The sequence below is a fragment of the Periplaneta americana genome, chromosome 14 (assembly GCF_040183065.1).
Source record: "Periplaneta americana isolate PAMFEO1 chromosome 14, P.americana_PAMFEO1_priV1, whole genome shotgun sequence".
NCBI classification, from domain to species: domain Eukaryota; kingdom Metazoa; phylum Arthropoda; class Insecta; order Blattodea; family Blattidae; genus Periplaneta; species Periplaneta americana.
The window spans coordinates 149,977,147-149,995,988 of record NC_091130.1 but is presented as its reverse complement, the minus strand read 5'-3'; the positions used below and the strand labels follow the sequence as shown (position 1 = coordinate 149,995,988).

General features: G+C 35.9%; 1 protein-coding gene across 1 annotated transcript; it reads left to right on the top strand.

Moving 5' to 3' along the window:
• The first annotated feature begins 2,117 nt into the window (after positions 1-2,117).
• On the top strand, positions 2,118-16,750 carry LOC138713844 (probable cytochrome P450 6a14). Its single transcript, XM_069846299.1, has 5 exons — positions 2,118-2,242; positions 7,761-8,692; positions 12,266-12,487; positions 14,991-15,242; positions 16,452-16,750. Exons 2-5 carry the CDS (start codon positions 7,762-7,764, stop codon positions 16,622-16,624), a joined length of 1,578 nt encoding a protein of 525 aa, XP_069702400.1. The 5' UTR covers positions 2,118-2,242; position 7,761; the 3' UTR covers positions 16,625-16,750.
• Positions 16,751-18,842: the final 2,092 nt, after the last annotated feature.

The following is an 18,842-nucleotide window of genomic DNA, read 5'->3' as shown; positions in this document are numbered from 1 at the left end:
TGGAAAGTGAAGGTTTCTCAATATTGTTTATATGAAACAACTAATCAAAGTCAGGATAGGAGAAGGAATGTCAGAAGGAAGTGGAAAAGGAAGAATACGACAAGGATGCCCTTCTTTAACTACCCGGTTCAACATCTACTTATAAGATTTAGTGAACTGTTTTCAGGACATGGGAGAGGTGATAGTAGGAGGAATAAAATGCAGAAGATTTGCTGATGATATGGCATTGTTAGCAGAAGAGGGATGATACTAAGGGATATGCTACTGGAGCTGAGCAATATGGGATGAAGATAAATGCAAACAACACGAAGACCACGTTTATTGGAAGAAAAATGAAGAAAGTAAACATGCGAATCCGAATTTACTTATTTACTTATATACTTATTTAACGAATTTAGCCAGTAGAACAAGTAGGCAACTTCAGATACTTGGGGTATGCTATAAGCCGTAACATGAGCTGTTTTCAGGAAGTCAAAAGGAGAATAGCAATGGAAAAGGAAACTTTTAATAAGAATATCTTCTACGAACCTAAGGAAAAAGAACTAAGGAAGAGACTAGTGAAATGTTTTTTGTGGAATGTGGCTCTGTATGATGTAGAAACATGGACATCAGAGTGCTGCATTCAAGTTAAATCGCTCGCTTGAACTCGGTCGAGTGTCGCACCCTCGAGTGAGATACGATCGGTCGTGATAAGCTCGTAATAATACAAGGTCATCTCACCAACATGTCTTATCTTGTATGGAAGGCGACAGATAAGATACACATATGTTTTGATCACACAGTAAAAATAAGGTTTTATTTTCTGCGTTTATGACAAACGTTTAATGGAACAGTCAATGGAACGTACCAAAACAGGAACATGAAGTTATAAATAAAACAGTATGAAAAACTTCGATATACAGTTATTATTGCTAATTAACAATTATTCAATATTTGATTTACCACATATATAATATGATAGGTCCATACATAGTGTTCCGCCTATATACTGCGACAATGTAGAAACGTTTTACAAAATATTATTGATATAGCAGTAGATTAATAACAATATTAGTACAGAGATGACGTCACATAAAATATAATAAAACGAATAATCAAGCTGCACAACTGTTACACACGCAAAGAATGATACACTAATTATTATTATTATTATTATTATTATTATTATTATTATTACTAGAAAACTTCATACTGTTCTTGCATTATCGTGATTGTGTTCTCCGTTTATAATAATTACATTTACATCCAATAACATGTATCAGATGTGACAAAAACAAAATCACTCCTGTGTGGAAAAAAAAAACATATACCTACAACATTTATATTACATTTTAAAGCAAGTTTTGTAGTTGTACTATGGAGAGGTTAGTTAAACACTGCAAAGTTTTGAAATGATAAACATCTATGATGTTACTACACAGTTCATCACTGTAACAAGAACGAATGTCTAACGCTCGGCTTATACCGTTCGAGGATTTATCGCTCGTGACAATTTTACCCATCATGCATGTACGCTACCTATCGGATTATGCTATGAACTACTCGGCGCTCGAGCGAAAACGTCCGATGCAGACCTCTGATGGACATTATGACAAAGTGAAAATAAACGACTAGAAGCATTTGAAATGTGAATATGGAGAAGAATGGAACTTGGGAAATGGACAGACAGAATAAGAAATGAAATTGTGATAAAAAGAGTGGTTGAAGTAGAAAGAATAATGCTGAAACCTATCAAGAAGAGAATAAACATTTGTCTGGTTCACTAGCTAAAAAACTGCCTACTGAAGGATACACTGGAAGGAATAGTGAACGGTAGAAAAGTTCGGGAGAGACAGGTGATGTACAACATTAAGATAGATCGTATGAGTCACTAGGAGGAAGAAGGAAAATAGGAAAGATTCTGGAATGCTCGGTTTGCAGTGAAAAACCTGCCATTGGACAGAAAACTTTGAATTAAATGTATTTTTTCTTATAGAGACCCTCGTATATTGCATCTTCAGATCAGTAAACACCTTATCTACACCAGCGAACAGTAACGCATATCATTCTGTGTCGTTTCTAAGGGGGGGGGGAAAAATGCTGTTTCACCTAAATGCGTCACCGGCTTATCAATTAGTGATATAAATAGTCAGTTTCCAACACGAACTGATGTAAAGCTGGAGGAACAATCAGTTCTAACTCTGGAGATACACTGATAGAGCTAAGCAAGACTGGAGTGGATTCTTCATAAGTAGAGTTCAAGGTAAATTATTACCATCGGATAACTATCTATTGATTTATTTCTGTGGGATATTCTAGGAACGTAGAAAAAAGAGAATAAGAAAAAAGTGGACTAAACATCAAGATGTGGTTTTCACACTAAAATAAAGAAAACAGATTGCAATGGCATTCGCTCGAAGCGTCCTCATTTCGTAGTTATGGATGTTTGTAACTTATACATGTTTGCTATGTCAGGACAGGACGTTTAGACGATTGTCGGAAGTGCACTGAATACTTACCCGTCGCTAAGATAACAACGCAGTTGGAAATAGCTACTACGGAAGCAACACATCCGATGCTGTTACGCAGTATCCAGTGTTCGAATTGATACAAATATAGGGGGGAATTTCTCGTTATCATATTGTACGAAACTCTGTGTAAGGGAATTGTTTTAAAAGTATTTATAACAATTATAAGTTATTACTATTCGGTTTTAAAGGGGTTTTATGACGTATAGTAAATAGTGCAGGCTTATCTCACTTATTATTTTCGAGGGCGTGAAGAAAGAACTGGCCACCCTACCCATTATTATTTTTTTTAATTTCATTGGGTTATTTTGCGACGCTGTATCAACATCTAGGTTATTTAGCGGCTGAATGAAATGAAGGTGATAATGCCGGTGAAATGAGTCCGGGGTCCAGCACCGAAAGTTACCCAGCATTTGCTCGTATTGGGTTGAGGGAAAACCCCGGAAAAAAACCTCAACCAGGTAACTTGCCCCGACCGGGATTCGAACCCGGGCCACCTGGTTTTGCGGCCAGACGCGCTGACCGTTACTCCACAGGTGTGGACTACCCGTTATCCCATAGTCTAATTGCCTCATAAATGATGCCATGTTGGTATCATTTGTGATGTTCAGACCTGTCTTCGGACAGTTGACTAAACAACAACATGTTAATCTTCATTATAGTCACAGTGAATGAGAAAGAATATAGATATAGGCCATGTTTTTGTATTTATTTTGTACTTTGATATATTTTAATTCACTTCGTACTAGCCTATATATTATTCTTGTACATAACTGCATTGTATTGCATTTTATTCCTACATACTACAATACAATATATGTATTTATCTATTCATGCATTTATTTATTCATTTATTTGTTTATTCACTTATTTATTTATCAATTTATTTATTTATTCATTCATTCGTGTATTTATTTATTCATGTATTTATTTATTTATTTATTCAAATGACATGGGCATAACAATGATTATAAATTTATTTCACTTCTGCCTTCTCAGTAGACTATCTGCTAGTTACAGTGCTTTTTGACAAAGCAGGATAGCGCAAAAGTCGGTTTTTTTTTTCTCCACAAATTTGTTGTTGGTCACACAACGTAGGCTACATATAGGGCTTAGTGCAATTCCGAAACAATGCCGATGATGTAGTAGGCAGTCATGACCTGTTAGGAGACGGAACTCTGCAACAGCTACATCTCTCGGGTAGTCCGGGATACAGTCAATGTTTTTACGTCACTCTTAATCTGAGATTCTTGTTGATAACTGAAGTTGAGGGCTTTGAATTAGAGTTCGGTCGATTCGTGAACGAATCGTTCATTCCAACGACTAATAATAAAGAATCGTAAGAATCGATTCGTGGTATCAACGAATCGTCGTTCAAAAGAATCGTAACGAATCGGCATGGTATCGCAACCCGCGATTCTATTTACCTGTTTGGTGTAACCTGTCAGCGGACATATCCGAACCGTGCCGAATTCTCCCGAGCGAGAGTGAAGTCAAAATACTACATTTGTTAAGTATGAAAAAAATGAATACGAACCTAAAATTTGTATGGTTAAATAGAGATGTAATGCAAAAAATGTACTTGATAATAAAGTTCAGTTAATAAATTATAATTAAGAAACACTAAGTTAAATAATTTTGTAGACTAATGGAGGTCATGATGAATCGTTCCAGCCAATGAGAAAGAGACAGTCCATTGTCTCGCCTCTTATGCCATCTATGCGAGATATGTAGAACGTTTTTGTTCTATCCATGCTTTGCAAAGGAAAGTGTCCTGAGTCGTTCGTTGACGATTCATAAGAATCGTTAGAATCGCAGACTAGGAAGAATCGTGAACTCGTTGACGATTCAAAAGAATACAGTAGAACCTCTATTATCCGTGGTAATGAAGAGGATGGACTGAACGGTTAATCGAAAAAATCGGATAATCCGTACCATGAAAGATTTTGTAATTTCCTCCATGATCTTGTATTTAACTCGCTATGTAGTGGATCAGAAGTTCATTAATTTAAGTCTGGTTGTCAACGACGGGTTTTTAAGGGACAAGGAAGCCCTTTGTAATGACTGTCTCAGAAAAGATAGGAATAAAGGAGACCTCATGTTGTAGGTTTACATACTTTTTTACACTTTCTCCTTTTTTTATTAAATCGCGCAGTTATAACGCCAATCTCATATTCTGCTGCGAGATGAGCCACAGTTTCAAACCATTCAATTATTTTAATTTTTTTCGATACTTAGCACAACACGTTTTCTGTTAACACCCGGAGAAGACATTTTATACACAAGTTATATTATAGAACGGCAATTCGATCAGTAGACAATGCTGTGTAACGATAAAGGCTTGTAATAACACTCTCTAGCAAAAACATATGTAGAACCTACTAATATGATGTACAAAACAGATCTTCATATAAGTTATTTATTTCTGAAGAAAAAAAAAAAGCGAGAAATAGACATTCGGATAATCCGCCAATCGGTTAATAGGGTGACGGATAATCGGGGTTCTACTGTAGTTGGAATCGCAGACTGGGAAGAATCGTGAACGAATCGTTAGAATCGATTCGTAATGTATGATTGAATCGTTGGAATCGACTTCTTAAATATAATCGTGTTGCCCACCTCTACTTTGAATGATGGTTTTAAGGATAAGTCTCTTTACTGTGTGAAAAGTTGTCGGTTTGTGTTACAATACGAAGTAAGTAAACAAAATAAATATAACGCACACCCGTCTAAGCAAGCTCGTGTTCGAGAAAGCTGTTCCTATAAATAAATGTTTTGTACTGAAAAACAATATAACTAAACTTCAATAAAATTACAACGTTTAATGAAGTAATTACAAAATAGGAATTACTCAGATTTTTTTTTTTTATGAATCCCCTTTTTATTCAGTATGCTCCATTGCACTAATGCAATACTACACACATTTGTTGCTACACTGTTTTTACATTCTGTCGGAACTTAAAACAAAAACTAATATTAAACTATTTACAATATTTACAAGGATGTAAAGTCAGCTGACTGAATACAGTTTATGAATTATTTAAAATTATTAATACTAATACTATTTTAACTGGAGTAGTGCTTTCACTATTTACAATATAATACACTGCCGTGAAGTCTATTGACTTATTAAAGGTGGTGAATTGCTTATAATTATTTTAACATAATATCTAACTACTACTACTACTGAATACTAATACTAATACTAATTTTAAGTAGAGTAGTGTTTTCACTATTTACAATATTTAAAGTGATGTGAAATCTATTGATTGAACAAAGTTTCTGAATCCCTTACAGTGTTTTAACAATAGTTTCTCATGTGACACTGGCCATCTATCTTGATTTCTATATATTCCCTGCTTCAGAATATCCCTTTGTTTATTCAACTTGACACACGAGTATATTAGGTGATCTACTGTTTGTGCATCTTGAAGGCATGAACACGTTGAGTCGTCTTTGATCCCGAAACGGTGCAGGTATGTCTTGGTTTTTCCATGGCCTGAGATCATGGCGGTTACTTCTGCTGTCAGCGTAATATTTTGTTTCATCCTCTGACGTACAGACGGGAAGAACTTCTTACATATAGCTCCTTTAAGTGAGTTTTTCCAGTCGTTCTCCCATTCGTTGAACCCTTCTTCTTCTATTTCCGTTACAATTGTGGTCTTAGGTTTCCTGTTGTATGCCACTTCAAGACCATCTTCTGTTGCTGCCTCTTTTGCTGTTTTATCCGCGAGTTCATTACTGAGATAAGAATCGTAATTAGGAAGCATAATTAAAGATCTTCAATGAATAAGAAAATGGTAACAGTATCAACTTACTTCATACATTATATAAATATACAGAGCGGGGTATTTATCTATTAAGATTGTGTCAATATTTGTTTGATTATTCAAATTACAGGATGAATTTGCGATATTGTCCAATGACGTTTCAGAACCGCCTTAAAATCAACCAATCACAGTTGTGTTTCTTGATAAGACGCTTTGTAAGGAAATGTCTTATCTTATAAAACGCCTGGTACAATACTGGACATGTAATCTGTAGTAACTTAATTGCACGAGTGCTGATTCATCTGATTGATAATTTCACGAGCCAGAAGATCTTTAACTTCAAGGGTTTAACTTTGAAAATTGCGTTTTGAATAACTGTAACTTCAAGTAGTAAATAAATGTCAGTAAAAATCTTTCGTGTTTTTATTCTGTTATCTTACTTTTGAGGTTAAGTAATGTTGTTTCGTATTTCCGCTCTGAGTAGTTGGCAGTAGTATTTAGTATGCCGTGATATACCTATAGCAGTTTGTTTGTGAACTTCGTTACAACGAAACATAATAATCAGTGGCGTAGCGTCAATGTAAGCTAAAAAGCTTAGCTTCCCCAGTTAATAATAATTTCATAATAAACCTGCAGTTTATGAAGAAAATTATTTATTAATTTTAATAGAATTTATATTTACGCTTTAAATATTGTGATGCGGCAGCTCAGGATGATTTGTGATGCAGCAGTAAACAAGAAGCCTGCACACACCAGCTTCCAAGCAGCCTGGTTTCTTCTGTGTAATCCACCCCGCAGATTTTCTATCCCTTTCTGACTAAACAACCCTAGTCGCAAGGCTCGCAAAGAAGCTAGCTTTAACATTTAAAATAAGTAGTTTCCGAGTTATCCCTTTTCGTCAGTTGTGTTCAGTTGAAGTGTTTGTGTGCACTGTGGCTGATGTAATAAATAATGAGCGAAATAGCAGCTCCTGGCACTAATTTACTTGAATTTTTTTAGGACAATTGTATTATCAACACTGACTTACGAACAAAAGTGTGATTTAAAAAACAAATGACCGACTCCCTTGCTGTGAATGAAGGACACAACCAAAAGACAGACGCATACTTCGTAATGATACTAATATTGTGATTTCTCTAAGTATGACAGGGAGTGAGCTAATGTTATACGTATACGTGTCTATTTGTTAAGAGATGTGTAAACCGTGAAATCATATTTTATTTCTTATCATTTGAGGTCATGCCTTATTGGTGTTACTTACGATGTTCCAACCAATCTTCGACTGCTGACTTGAAATTGAGTACTATTTATTTTAAGACTGTATTTTTGTAATACGTTTTCTCATATTGCATGAAAGACAACTTGAGTTAGCTTCCCCTGCTCAAAATTTCATGCTACGCCACTGATAATGTCTTATTGCTATGTTTTATAATAAATGTTATTTCGTTTGCAAGTTATTAAACAACGGGTTTATATTTTTCAGAATGCTGGAGGCATTGCAGTCATACTACGTGCAGTTGGGAACCATCTCAGCTCTCATTCTAGCCGCCATCTATGTTTACTTTAAAGTATGTCATTCATACTGGCAGAAGCTTGGTGTTCCTACGCTGCCGACTTCAATCCCATTTGGAAATTTTCAAAATGTAGTGTTTTCAAAGAAAAATCCTTTCGCTTATATTACAGAATTATACAATGCATTCGAAGGTCACAAAATTGGAGGAATTTACAGATTCGATAAGCCCTCACTCATTCTCCGTGACCCGGAAGTCATTAAACAGGTCCTCGTGAAGGATTTCGATCACTTCTACAGCCGCGGAGCAACAGTAGACGAGAAGAAAAATCCCCTGCTAGGTCATGTAGGTGCCCTCTCCGGCTCCAAGTGGAAGAACTTGAGAGTAAAACTGAGTCCCACGTTTACATCCGGGAAGATGAAAATTATGTTTGGAACACTGGTAGACTGCGGGAAGGAACTTCAGACATGTTTGGAGACATCGGCGAAAAGTGGAGAAATGTTGGAGATGAAAGACCTTCTCGCAAGATACAGTACTGACATTATAGGCTCCTGTGCCTTTGGAATTCAGTGCAACTCCTTGAGTAACCCGGATGCCGAGTTTCGTAACTGGGGCAGAAAAATTTTCATGCCAACTTATAAAAGCAAATTATTCAGATTAATTACCATTGTATTTCCATCTCTTGCTAAGATTTTGAATGTATCTCCTTTCCCGAAAGATGTGAGTGACTACTTTATGAAGATGGTAAGAGATACTGTGGCGTACCGTGAAAAGAACGACGTGAAAAGAAATGACTTCATGCAACTCTTGATACAACTGAAGAACAAGACTCTGGGAGTGGCCGAGGAGGAAGACATCAAGTACAACTTGGAGGACGACGATTTGAAGAGCAACACTCCATTTGGTAAGGTTCATGAAAATAGCAATAGAGAGAGAATTTTGGGGATGTCACAATACTTAACACGTGATAGGTGATTCATAAAAGATCATATAGAACAAGGAGATATAATAGGCTACAGATGAGAGGTCTACAGAGCGTTTCGGCTAAATTAATCAATCATTCCGTAATTAAAGATTGCGGTTCGAAAACTCGCTCAGTCCATTTGGCCATTTTTATGATTTATACATACAGCGCTTTCATTTTGAAACGTCCGAGTCTAAATAACTACACAATGTAAATTGAATGTAATTAAACAAAAAACACGTCAATCTAGATATTAAGGGGGAAGTTTAAAATCAGTCTTAATTGCATATTAGATTTCACTCTCTGACTCCCAGCCTCTCCCACTTTGAAATTTCAAATGGTAGCCCTATTTTGTGATACTTAAATTTCAAAGAGTATTCAATTGTTTATACATTTCATTAATTTGTTCTCGCATCTTTTGTTTACTATCGTCGCCTGGCAAACTTAAATCGTTTAGGGCCCTATTCATAGACATTTTTAGCGCGGGCTTCCGGTGGATGATCAGCGTTTTTCGTATTCATAAACCAGTGTTAGCGATAGGATATGATTTGAATTCTGTACAAGTAACCGGCGGATAGCCGGGGCTAGCCTAGAACGCTCGTAGCGCGTGCTGCGAAATGTCCATGACTTACCCTGCATTTCTTACAATTTAAACGATTTAAGGATGCCAGTCGACGACAGGAAACAAAAGATACGAAAACAAATGAATAAGAGGTGTATGAAATTGAATACTCTTTCACCCTTAAGTACTAGCCTGGTAGAAAGTTACATAAACACTCACGTCGGGTCAATTTGACCCATTGACACAAACTAAGATGTGGACGTGGATTCATGGCAAAATTATGGGGTAAATAAAATGTTTAAACTGAAATAAATGAAATATTTTTATGTTTAACTGTACATTATTTATATTGAACATAATCAAATACAATTAAATTTGTAAATCTCAACTTTAAAAAAGTGAAAACTATCTAAATACAATGAAATTTGTAAATCTCAACTAAAGAAAAGTGAAAACATGACTTTGAAGCCTTATAACCATACTGTTTCTTTACGAGGTGTGACTGAAAAATTTTAAGGTTAGGTTCATAATAATGGTACCTAAAGACTACTAAGCTTACAGTTCTCTTCTGGAGGAATACACAAACTCCTACTATTATCCTAGATTTGGAAACATTCTTGAAAAATGTTGACTGGGTTTGTAATAAAAAACCACTGTACCTAAAGGCTACTGCAGTGAATAAATTTCAAAGGGATTCATTCTGAATTGTTACATCGATTTCTAAGATGTCACCGCAAACCAATACTGCTGGCTTCAGTCTTAAAACTTTTCAATCAGACATTGTAAAACAAAACAGTGCTTCATTTCTTGGCTTATTCTCCACATATTGTGCAAACAACTTTTCAGTGAATTTTGCATACGTGTCCCAAACAAGCAGCACACTGTGTTGAATGCTTATTATCATTTGTGCTAGGGCAGATATGATATCTCTTCCTTTTCTGAGATGCTGGTCCACTTCTTGTTTCTTGATTTTGTTGTTCTTTCGGTGGCACTTCAACGCCTCTCTCCGTTAGGAATATTTTTATTCTTGCCCTGAGACTGCGTGATACATGAGGATTACTCATTCTCCTGACAACGTTTTCCATAAGAAGTTCTTTAGCCAGGTTCTTCAGAAATATTCTTCTTTGTATCTTCTCTCTGGTATTCATCTTATAATAAACAACATATGAGTTGAGTGCTGAAACATTTATGAAATGGAAGAACACTGCCAGTGGCCACCTTCTTGTTCTACGTCCAACACTATCGTTGCTACACAATTGATCACACGAATCAACTTCACCCTTGGTACAGTTATAAAACGTCACAATTTCTGGCTTTTTGGAGGAACCTGTGTCTTCATCTATGACATCGTCAAGCTCAGAAAGTTCCCCCACAGATTCACCATCGATGACGATGATCATTAGTGCATTACTGAGAATCGTATTCAACACCCAATTTCTTCGTCTGTTACTAGTAATTCCCTCGACTTCGACTTCTCTGCAATTTCGTCTGTTACTACTTTCTTTGACATTCATTGAAAATAATAATAAAAAGAGCTGCATATACAGCTAAAATGAACGCGGAAAATGTGAAGAATATAATATAAAGCTTACATCAAATAATACTTACGCATAAATAAAGAAATCTCCTCAGTTATTCACAAAATCTTCCTGTCTTTTAGATGAAGGCACACACTCGCGTCGGGTCAAATCACATATAAACAGATGTTGGGGCTAAATGATAAACTCAACAATGACTACAGCCAGACCGTTTCAAAGATTTCAACAATAGAAGAAATTACACACCACCGGCACTCTTCATATTACCTTCCAGCAAAGAAAACAGAGGAAAGAAAAAACACTCGGGTCATATAGACCCGACGCGAGTACTTAAGGGTTAAGTATCACAGATAGGGGTGCCATTTGAAATTTCAAAGTGAGTGTGGCTAGGGCGAAAGGATGAAACTTTGGTTTTAAACTCCCCTACAGTAACTAAACTGGCATGTTTTTGTTAATTTAAATTTAAATTTCAATTACATAGTTATTTAAATTGGGAAGTTTTGAAATGAAAACCCTGTATGTACGATTATGTTTGAGCACTCTATCATTATATTTTAATCTTGTTTTCTTCCAAAACAACGCCAATTCTCCTGTAACAGTTTGTATTATGATACAAGTCACTTGAATCGCTCAGTCCTTAGACAAGTGGATAAAAAAAACTAGCCTAGTCCTTTAAACGAATTTTGGTATCACACTCTTCAATTCCGAGCAATATACTGCTGTACTCGGAAGTTTGATACTGAACTCAGTCAGAAAGGCAAACGTTGGATTGGAAATTTACATGCAATGATTCATCACCGCCTTAATTACCAATATCGTAATTTTTAAAAACAAAACCTAAATTAGTTAGTCTACATGAATACAAGCCGTCTACAAAACATAAACATAACAATAGTCCATGGGCTATCGATACACCACAGATCCTACAAACGTAAAGTGACCATAGATCTTAAAGTGCATGTAAATATAAGCATATAGGGTTTTCAAAAGTAATGGTCAATCATTTACAGATTAAAAGTACAATAAACAAGTAAAAAAAGCCCCAATACACACTGGTCCGCAAATTAATCGTTGTCGAGATAATGCACATTTTCTGTCGAGATTCCTCGCTGACTAAGAGCAGAGGTGCAGACATCCCTAACTGAATTCTATCTAAAGCAGGTGTTCAGAGTGTTGTCCATGCATTAGTAATTTTGCTGTACAGTTCACCAATATTATCTCTCATAACGAACATGCTCTGAAAAGTTTGGTTTCTTATCTTACACACTGTGTAAGAAAGCAATGTGACTCTTGAAGTTGATTTTTGAACTATGACCTTTCTGAAATTCAATTATTTCCAACAATATTTAAGTATAGAAAAAATAGAACTTTCGTGCTTAAATATCAGTGAAATTATTTGTGTCAATTTAACAGAAGTAACATTGGATGTGATGGCGGCACAAGCATTCGTGTTCTTCTTGGCTGGCTTCGAAACGTCGTCAACAACCATGACGTTCTGCCTGTACGAGCTAGCTGTGAACCAGGACATACAGGAACGACTGCGGGAAGAAATCGACTCTGTGTTGGAGAAGAATGATGGCGAAATCACTTACGACTCCATATTTGAAATGGAGTATTTGGACAAAGTTGTCAACGGTAAGCAGAAACAAACCAGAGCTCATAAGAACTGCCTTATTATTTTTTTTTGTCCATTATGTCCTTAACAAGTAAACGTATTAGAATTTCCTACTGTACGCTTCATCCGCAGTGTTTAAAAGGCTATGCAGTGGCAAATATAAACACATATGTTAGCTACTCAGGGAACACTAGGACTGATTATTTCATGTTTTACTGCTTGATAAACGCATTAAGAATAAGATGGGTACACATTTTGTGATCAATCGGACTGCTAGTTTCGAAGTTAATTTTATTTTAATTACGCAAATTAGTGATGTAATCAAAATGTTCCATGGACATTACATTCAAATACAGCAAATTCATATTTTCTTATATGGACCTATATTCACAGGAAATATTTTAACGTTGAGAAATCGATAATATCTAGTTCAGTTTGGGCCCAATACATTTTTTTAAGTCGGACATATATTTATTCATGTTTTTTCTTTACATGATAATTTTTAGCTCCCAATTTTCAAGATACTTAAAATGTCTCACGTTATATTCAGATAACACATGCATGAACATGTACGAATACTTTCATTGAAGTCGGTCTGGCTGGCGCAGTTGGTATAGCGCTGGCCTTCTATGCCCGAGGTTACGGGTTCGATCTCGGGCCAGGTCGATGGTATTTAAGTGTGCTTAAATGCGACGGGCTCATGTCAGTAGATTTACTGGCATGTAAAAGAACTCCTGCGGGACAAAATTCCGGCACACCGGCGACGCTGATATAACCTCGGTAGTTGCGGGCGTCTTTAACATTTTCATTGAACTCCGTGAAAACTCCGCGCACATGAAGCATTTTGAGCATAAAAAATGTAGTTTCCAAAAAAAGGCAAATTTGCAAAAGAGAGAGAGAGTGAGAGAGAGAGAGAAATACAGTATAATACTGACATATGGAACAGACTTTTCAAATGCAACCTCAAAACCCGCGAAAACATTAGGAAATGCAGAAACCAGACCCGGCACTAGTACATCTGACCTCAGGAACAAATGTTACTGCAAGACAGGTCTATATACATCACAAAGTTTTCAATACTTGTACAACGTTATATCCTTCATTCAAATAACAAATACATTACATAAAACAACAAAAATAGAGTTCAGTGAAGCCAAGTGACTAAGACCCTGACTCACTTGCCTCAGTCAATCAGCCGCCACTGTCTGTACATACATCTCATATCATAATCATGATTTATTTTATATAATAATAATAATAATAATAATAATAATAATAATAATAATAATAATTTATTTTATTTTGCCTGCCAAAGTTAAGGCCTTAAGGCTATCTCTTCCAGTCAACCAGATCTACAATTAACACAAATGCATTAGCAGTAGTAGTAGTAGTAGTAGTTGTAGTAGTAGTAGTAGTAGTAGTAGTAGAAGTAGTAGTAGTAGTAGTAGTAGTAGTAATCATAATAATAATAATAATAATAATAATAATAATAATAATAATAATAATAATAATGTGAAATACTATTATTGAAATTTACCTAAATTATCAGTTAATCTGAATGCATTAGAAATGTAAAGATATTACTTAGGACTATCATTTATGAAGTAAATATACAACTATTTAGATATTTAAATATAGTCACTATTCAATATATGAAGAGAAAATCAATTCATTAAACTATTCTGAAAAGAAAACTCAAATTATTAATTATTCCTTATGAGTATTACATTTAAGAGCGAATGTAATTTACTATGCCTGTTGAATTAGGTACTTGTGCATTTTAATGTTGAAATACGATACCACCATTTAACAAAACATGGTAGAGACAACTTGGTTACTATAGGGAACGCGGAGATAGTGACGTCATCGCCTAAGGAGTCATAAATTGTAAAGTAAGTAGGTAAAGAAGAGACGGTTATATTCATTCTCACCTGTCTCAATCCCGGTGGGCAATATGTTGAGAAATAGCGCAACAGTTGGTGTATCTGTTTCAATAAATCTTTCCATTGAATTATGTTTTTTCTCTATAACGCTTCCAGGGAAAATCACTCTCTGGACGGCGTCGTAATTTTGGTGGAGTGGCCAAAATTTATATAGGTGCTTGTTTCGACATTATTAACATGATGGAAGAAAAAAATTAACTTTTCTATCTGCCCCCATCAGAATGTTTGCTTGTCAGAAGGTTAAAACTTCCACCGCGAATACTTCCGAAACGAGATGTGCAATCGATGTATTTTTGCAGGATGAAACTACAGAAAGGGGCTCACAAATAAAGGCCACGCAGAGATTCCAATACATGACAAACCATTTTTCTAGCACTAACTTCATGTTTTTCAAATGGAATGATGACATAAATAAATAAAAGTCGCTGGGATTAGAATTGCAATGGATTTTTTGCACGATCCTAGTGCACACAGTTAAAGAAATATCATCATTTGAACATTTTAAGCAACAGCTTTCTCTGACAAATCTTTCAGAACGTGCAAAACTTAGAAAACTAATCAGAGTGTCACGTGTTGGCAGAAACTCTTCGCAAATATCCGCCTGCGCAGACGCTGACTCGAGAACGCACCAAAACCACCAAGATTCGTGGAACCAATGCAGTGATGGAGAAGGGCATGCAGATCATGATTTCCATCATGGGTTTGCACCACGACCCCAAGTACTACCCCGACCCCGAGAAGTTCGACCCGGAGAGATTCAGCGAAGAGGAAAAGAGCAAGAGACCACATTTCAGCTATCTGCCCTTCGGCGAGGGCCCCAGGATATGCATCGGTGAGTGTTAAACCCGTTATGAGTGCTGGAAACTACTATGTGTTTCAGTAATGGCAACCCTGTCGCTAACTCTATCCTAGGACTTGTAAAGAATTACTCACAAGAGAAATGAAGTTATAGACCGCTGACAAACTCACTGTAAATTATTTCTAAATGCAGAAAATGTTCCTTCGCGGATAAAGCTGATATACCTATGGCATGGATGAATATATAATAGGATGCGAAACTTACTGAGTTTCCCGTAACACATACTAGAAGCGCTGTTGTAGAAATTGATCTTGCTGCCACCTGTTGGGAGGACGGGCGTTATTACATCTAGCAGCGCACCAAGTAGCGAAAAGAGTAACTAATTTCTCCATGCATTTAGCAGAGCACCTGGTAACGAAAATGTTAAACTGTGCAGTAAGTATTCCCTCCCACCCTCATCGATATTGAAAACTAGCCCAATTTAAAATAAAACGTTTACATTTTTATTCCTCACAGCATCTTCTACTGAAAATTCTTACCGGAGCCAACAGGAAGATAAAAGAGACTATCTATTTTACACTACCCAATTAAAATATAACCAGACAGAGACAAAAAATTAAGCAAAGGATTAGATAATTGGGATTGTATTCTTTGGGTATTTATTGTACAGCGCAATGGAAAAGTCTGCAAGAACTGCTTAGTTCAATTTATCATATTACTATTACTTTACAATACATTCAACAACACTATTTTTACAACGTCCATAAACATCACTGTTCATACACACACGTAGTATCACTTTATGTTCACTTATTAACAAGTTTCTGTCTTGCCTCCTCGAGCAATATCTCGAATGGATGAATAGGGAACTCTGGGTAATGTACCCAACACGTAGTTCTAATGTTCACCACCTGCGTTAGGCGCTGATCATCTTATTTCGGCCCCCTGCCGCCAGATGGCGCTGACCGCAGTTTCGCATCCTAGTATATATTTATCCATGCCTATGGCTTTGTGCACCAAATTTACTTCTAACTTCGATCATTCCGTCAAGCATCAGTTTGCTAGTAGTAATAGTTGAATGACGGACAACTGCTTCAGGCAGATAGGGACTTCACAAAGGGATTCTAATATGAGTATGAACTATAGAGAGTTTCATGCACGCAATATTAAAGCTTCATCAAAGCCACTTCTCTACCACATGCAGTATGAAGAAGTGAACTAATTTCTTGTCTTATTTCGCAGGCATGAGGTTCGGGCTGATGCAGACCAAAGTGGGCATCATCAGTTTGCTGTCCAAATACGAGGTCCATCCGTCTGAGAAAACGTCCATACCGCTTGTCTTCGATTCGAAGGCATTGGTTCTGGCTCCGGAAGGAGGGATGTGGTTGAAAATTGTAGCGAGGACTGACAAGTGACGATGACGATTTGAGAATGTGTGAATTTATACGTGCTTGATATCTATTATTCAGTATTTAATTAATGCATATGTAATATATATGTGTATGTGGAACCAAATAAATATTTTGTTACATTAAAAAGTGTATACAGTGCACGCCGTTTATTATGATCAGATGATCACTTTCGAATCCTTATAGTCACATAACAAGAACAGAAAATAGTTATTTATGGTACTTGTGAGGTAAGTGCATCTTTATTGCGCGAGTGGAAAGATTTAAGCCTCGTGCTTAAATTACACGAGCGCAATAAAGATCACGCTCACAAGTACCATACGTAATTTTATCCATGACCATAACGAAAAATTATGTTTCATAAAAGAAAATACGTTGAAAATAAGTCCTCATATAATCACATATCATGGCATGCATTTTAGAATCGATACGTGTGCCAGGTAGGAGGCCATGATTAGTGAAGAATGGTATCTAAGGCGTTGGATAAATAACAAATTATAATTAATTATATAATTTTAACATTTTTTTTTTTCACTTTAAACGTGCATTTTCGTCTTTTTGAAGTTTCAGGGATTATTTAGAAGTGTTCACGAGACTAATGTGATTAAAATAATTTCACATTTTACTTCTGCAAACTTAAGAGGAATATTAAAATATAATTTACCATCGTGTCTGTTTAGCTCAGTTGACTAACGCGTATTGTTTTAAAATCCTATAAACCCAATAAACCCAACTTCAAGTCTTCTCGCATCCCAAAAGGTAAATTATTAAAAAAAAAAAAAACATATTAGATATGGATGCAATGCACGAATTACGACGTAGTACATAGAGGAAAGAGAAGGAGATTGAGTGTATGTATATTTAAGAAATGGTAATAAAGAAGCAGAGGTAGTGACATCTACTAACTAATATATTAACTTCTTGAGTAATAGTTGAATGGAAAAGTATACGTGTGTGCCCGGGTACTAGGAAAATACTAATGAACTGTGAGATAAAGTTCAAACTGTGAGGTAAAGTCTTTATCTCACTAGTGGAATAAAGTAATGTTGAATAAAAGCCTACTTTACAAACGCAAAAGTATTTAGTAAAGGCATGTTTTTCGTTATGGTCATGGATACAAGCTATTTTCAACATAAAACTGCAATACAGTACCATACTATCAGCACTCAAAAATTGTTTCTTGTTGTGTTGCGTTTCTTTTCAACACACATATTTACAAACTCAACACTGCTAATAGATCCTTTGCAGTTCTTCTTTTGTTAAATAGATTATTTTACGACGTTAAACGAGGCTTTATAACCGTAACGACTTAGTACGCTACTGTGACTTAATATCGGTTCGGCATAATATCTGGTTTTCCTGTTCATATTCGCTCCGGTTGATTTTGTATTTATCAATTTTATTATTATTTCACTCTTCAAGGGCCCTGATGTATCTAGAATCAACCCGCCATTCGATTTTATTGCATATTTTAGACTCTTAAACAAAATACAGCAAATTTAAATGGTTTAATTATGTGTTACCTAGTGAACTACGGCTTTGACGAGACAAGACGAGCATGCGCAATGTTATGTCTCTGGAACTTAGAAATTGTCTGCGGCTCATTCTTTTTGCCGCTAAGTGTACAAAAGGACTGAAGCCTCTATCGAAATGAACGTCCACCATTTTTTTAAATGTGTTTAAATATCCATACTATGATTATTTTTAAATTTAAGTTCACTCTCTATATTGTATGCTAATGTGCTGTAGACAGTATAATATACACTGCATAATGAATACGTCCGCATGGACAGCTCAGTTCGTGAGTAAAAACAGTTATCGTTAATACTGTACTGTATTTCGATTAAAGAAAAACCTAATGAAAATTATCAAACTCAAAATCGCGATATTTCCTAGTTTACGTAAATGGATGAACTACTTTTCTTCCCTCCTATACCTAGTAAAGTAATCTGATTGTATTTTACACCAGTATCATCAAACTCCGGTCGTGGAAGAGGGTAGCAAATGGTGTTTCCGGTTCTCAACCGTTAATCCAAAGGTTAATATTAGGAATGTTATTAAAAATAAAATGATATCCCGGTATAAACCTACTATCAAAAGCTGCAATCAGGTATGTCCTTCATTACTTTGCAATCACACATTCCATTGTAGTTTAATCAACGATTTAAATAACGCACGTTATTTTAGTGAGTTATTTAATGATGCTGCATCAGTTAATACGTCA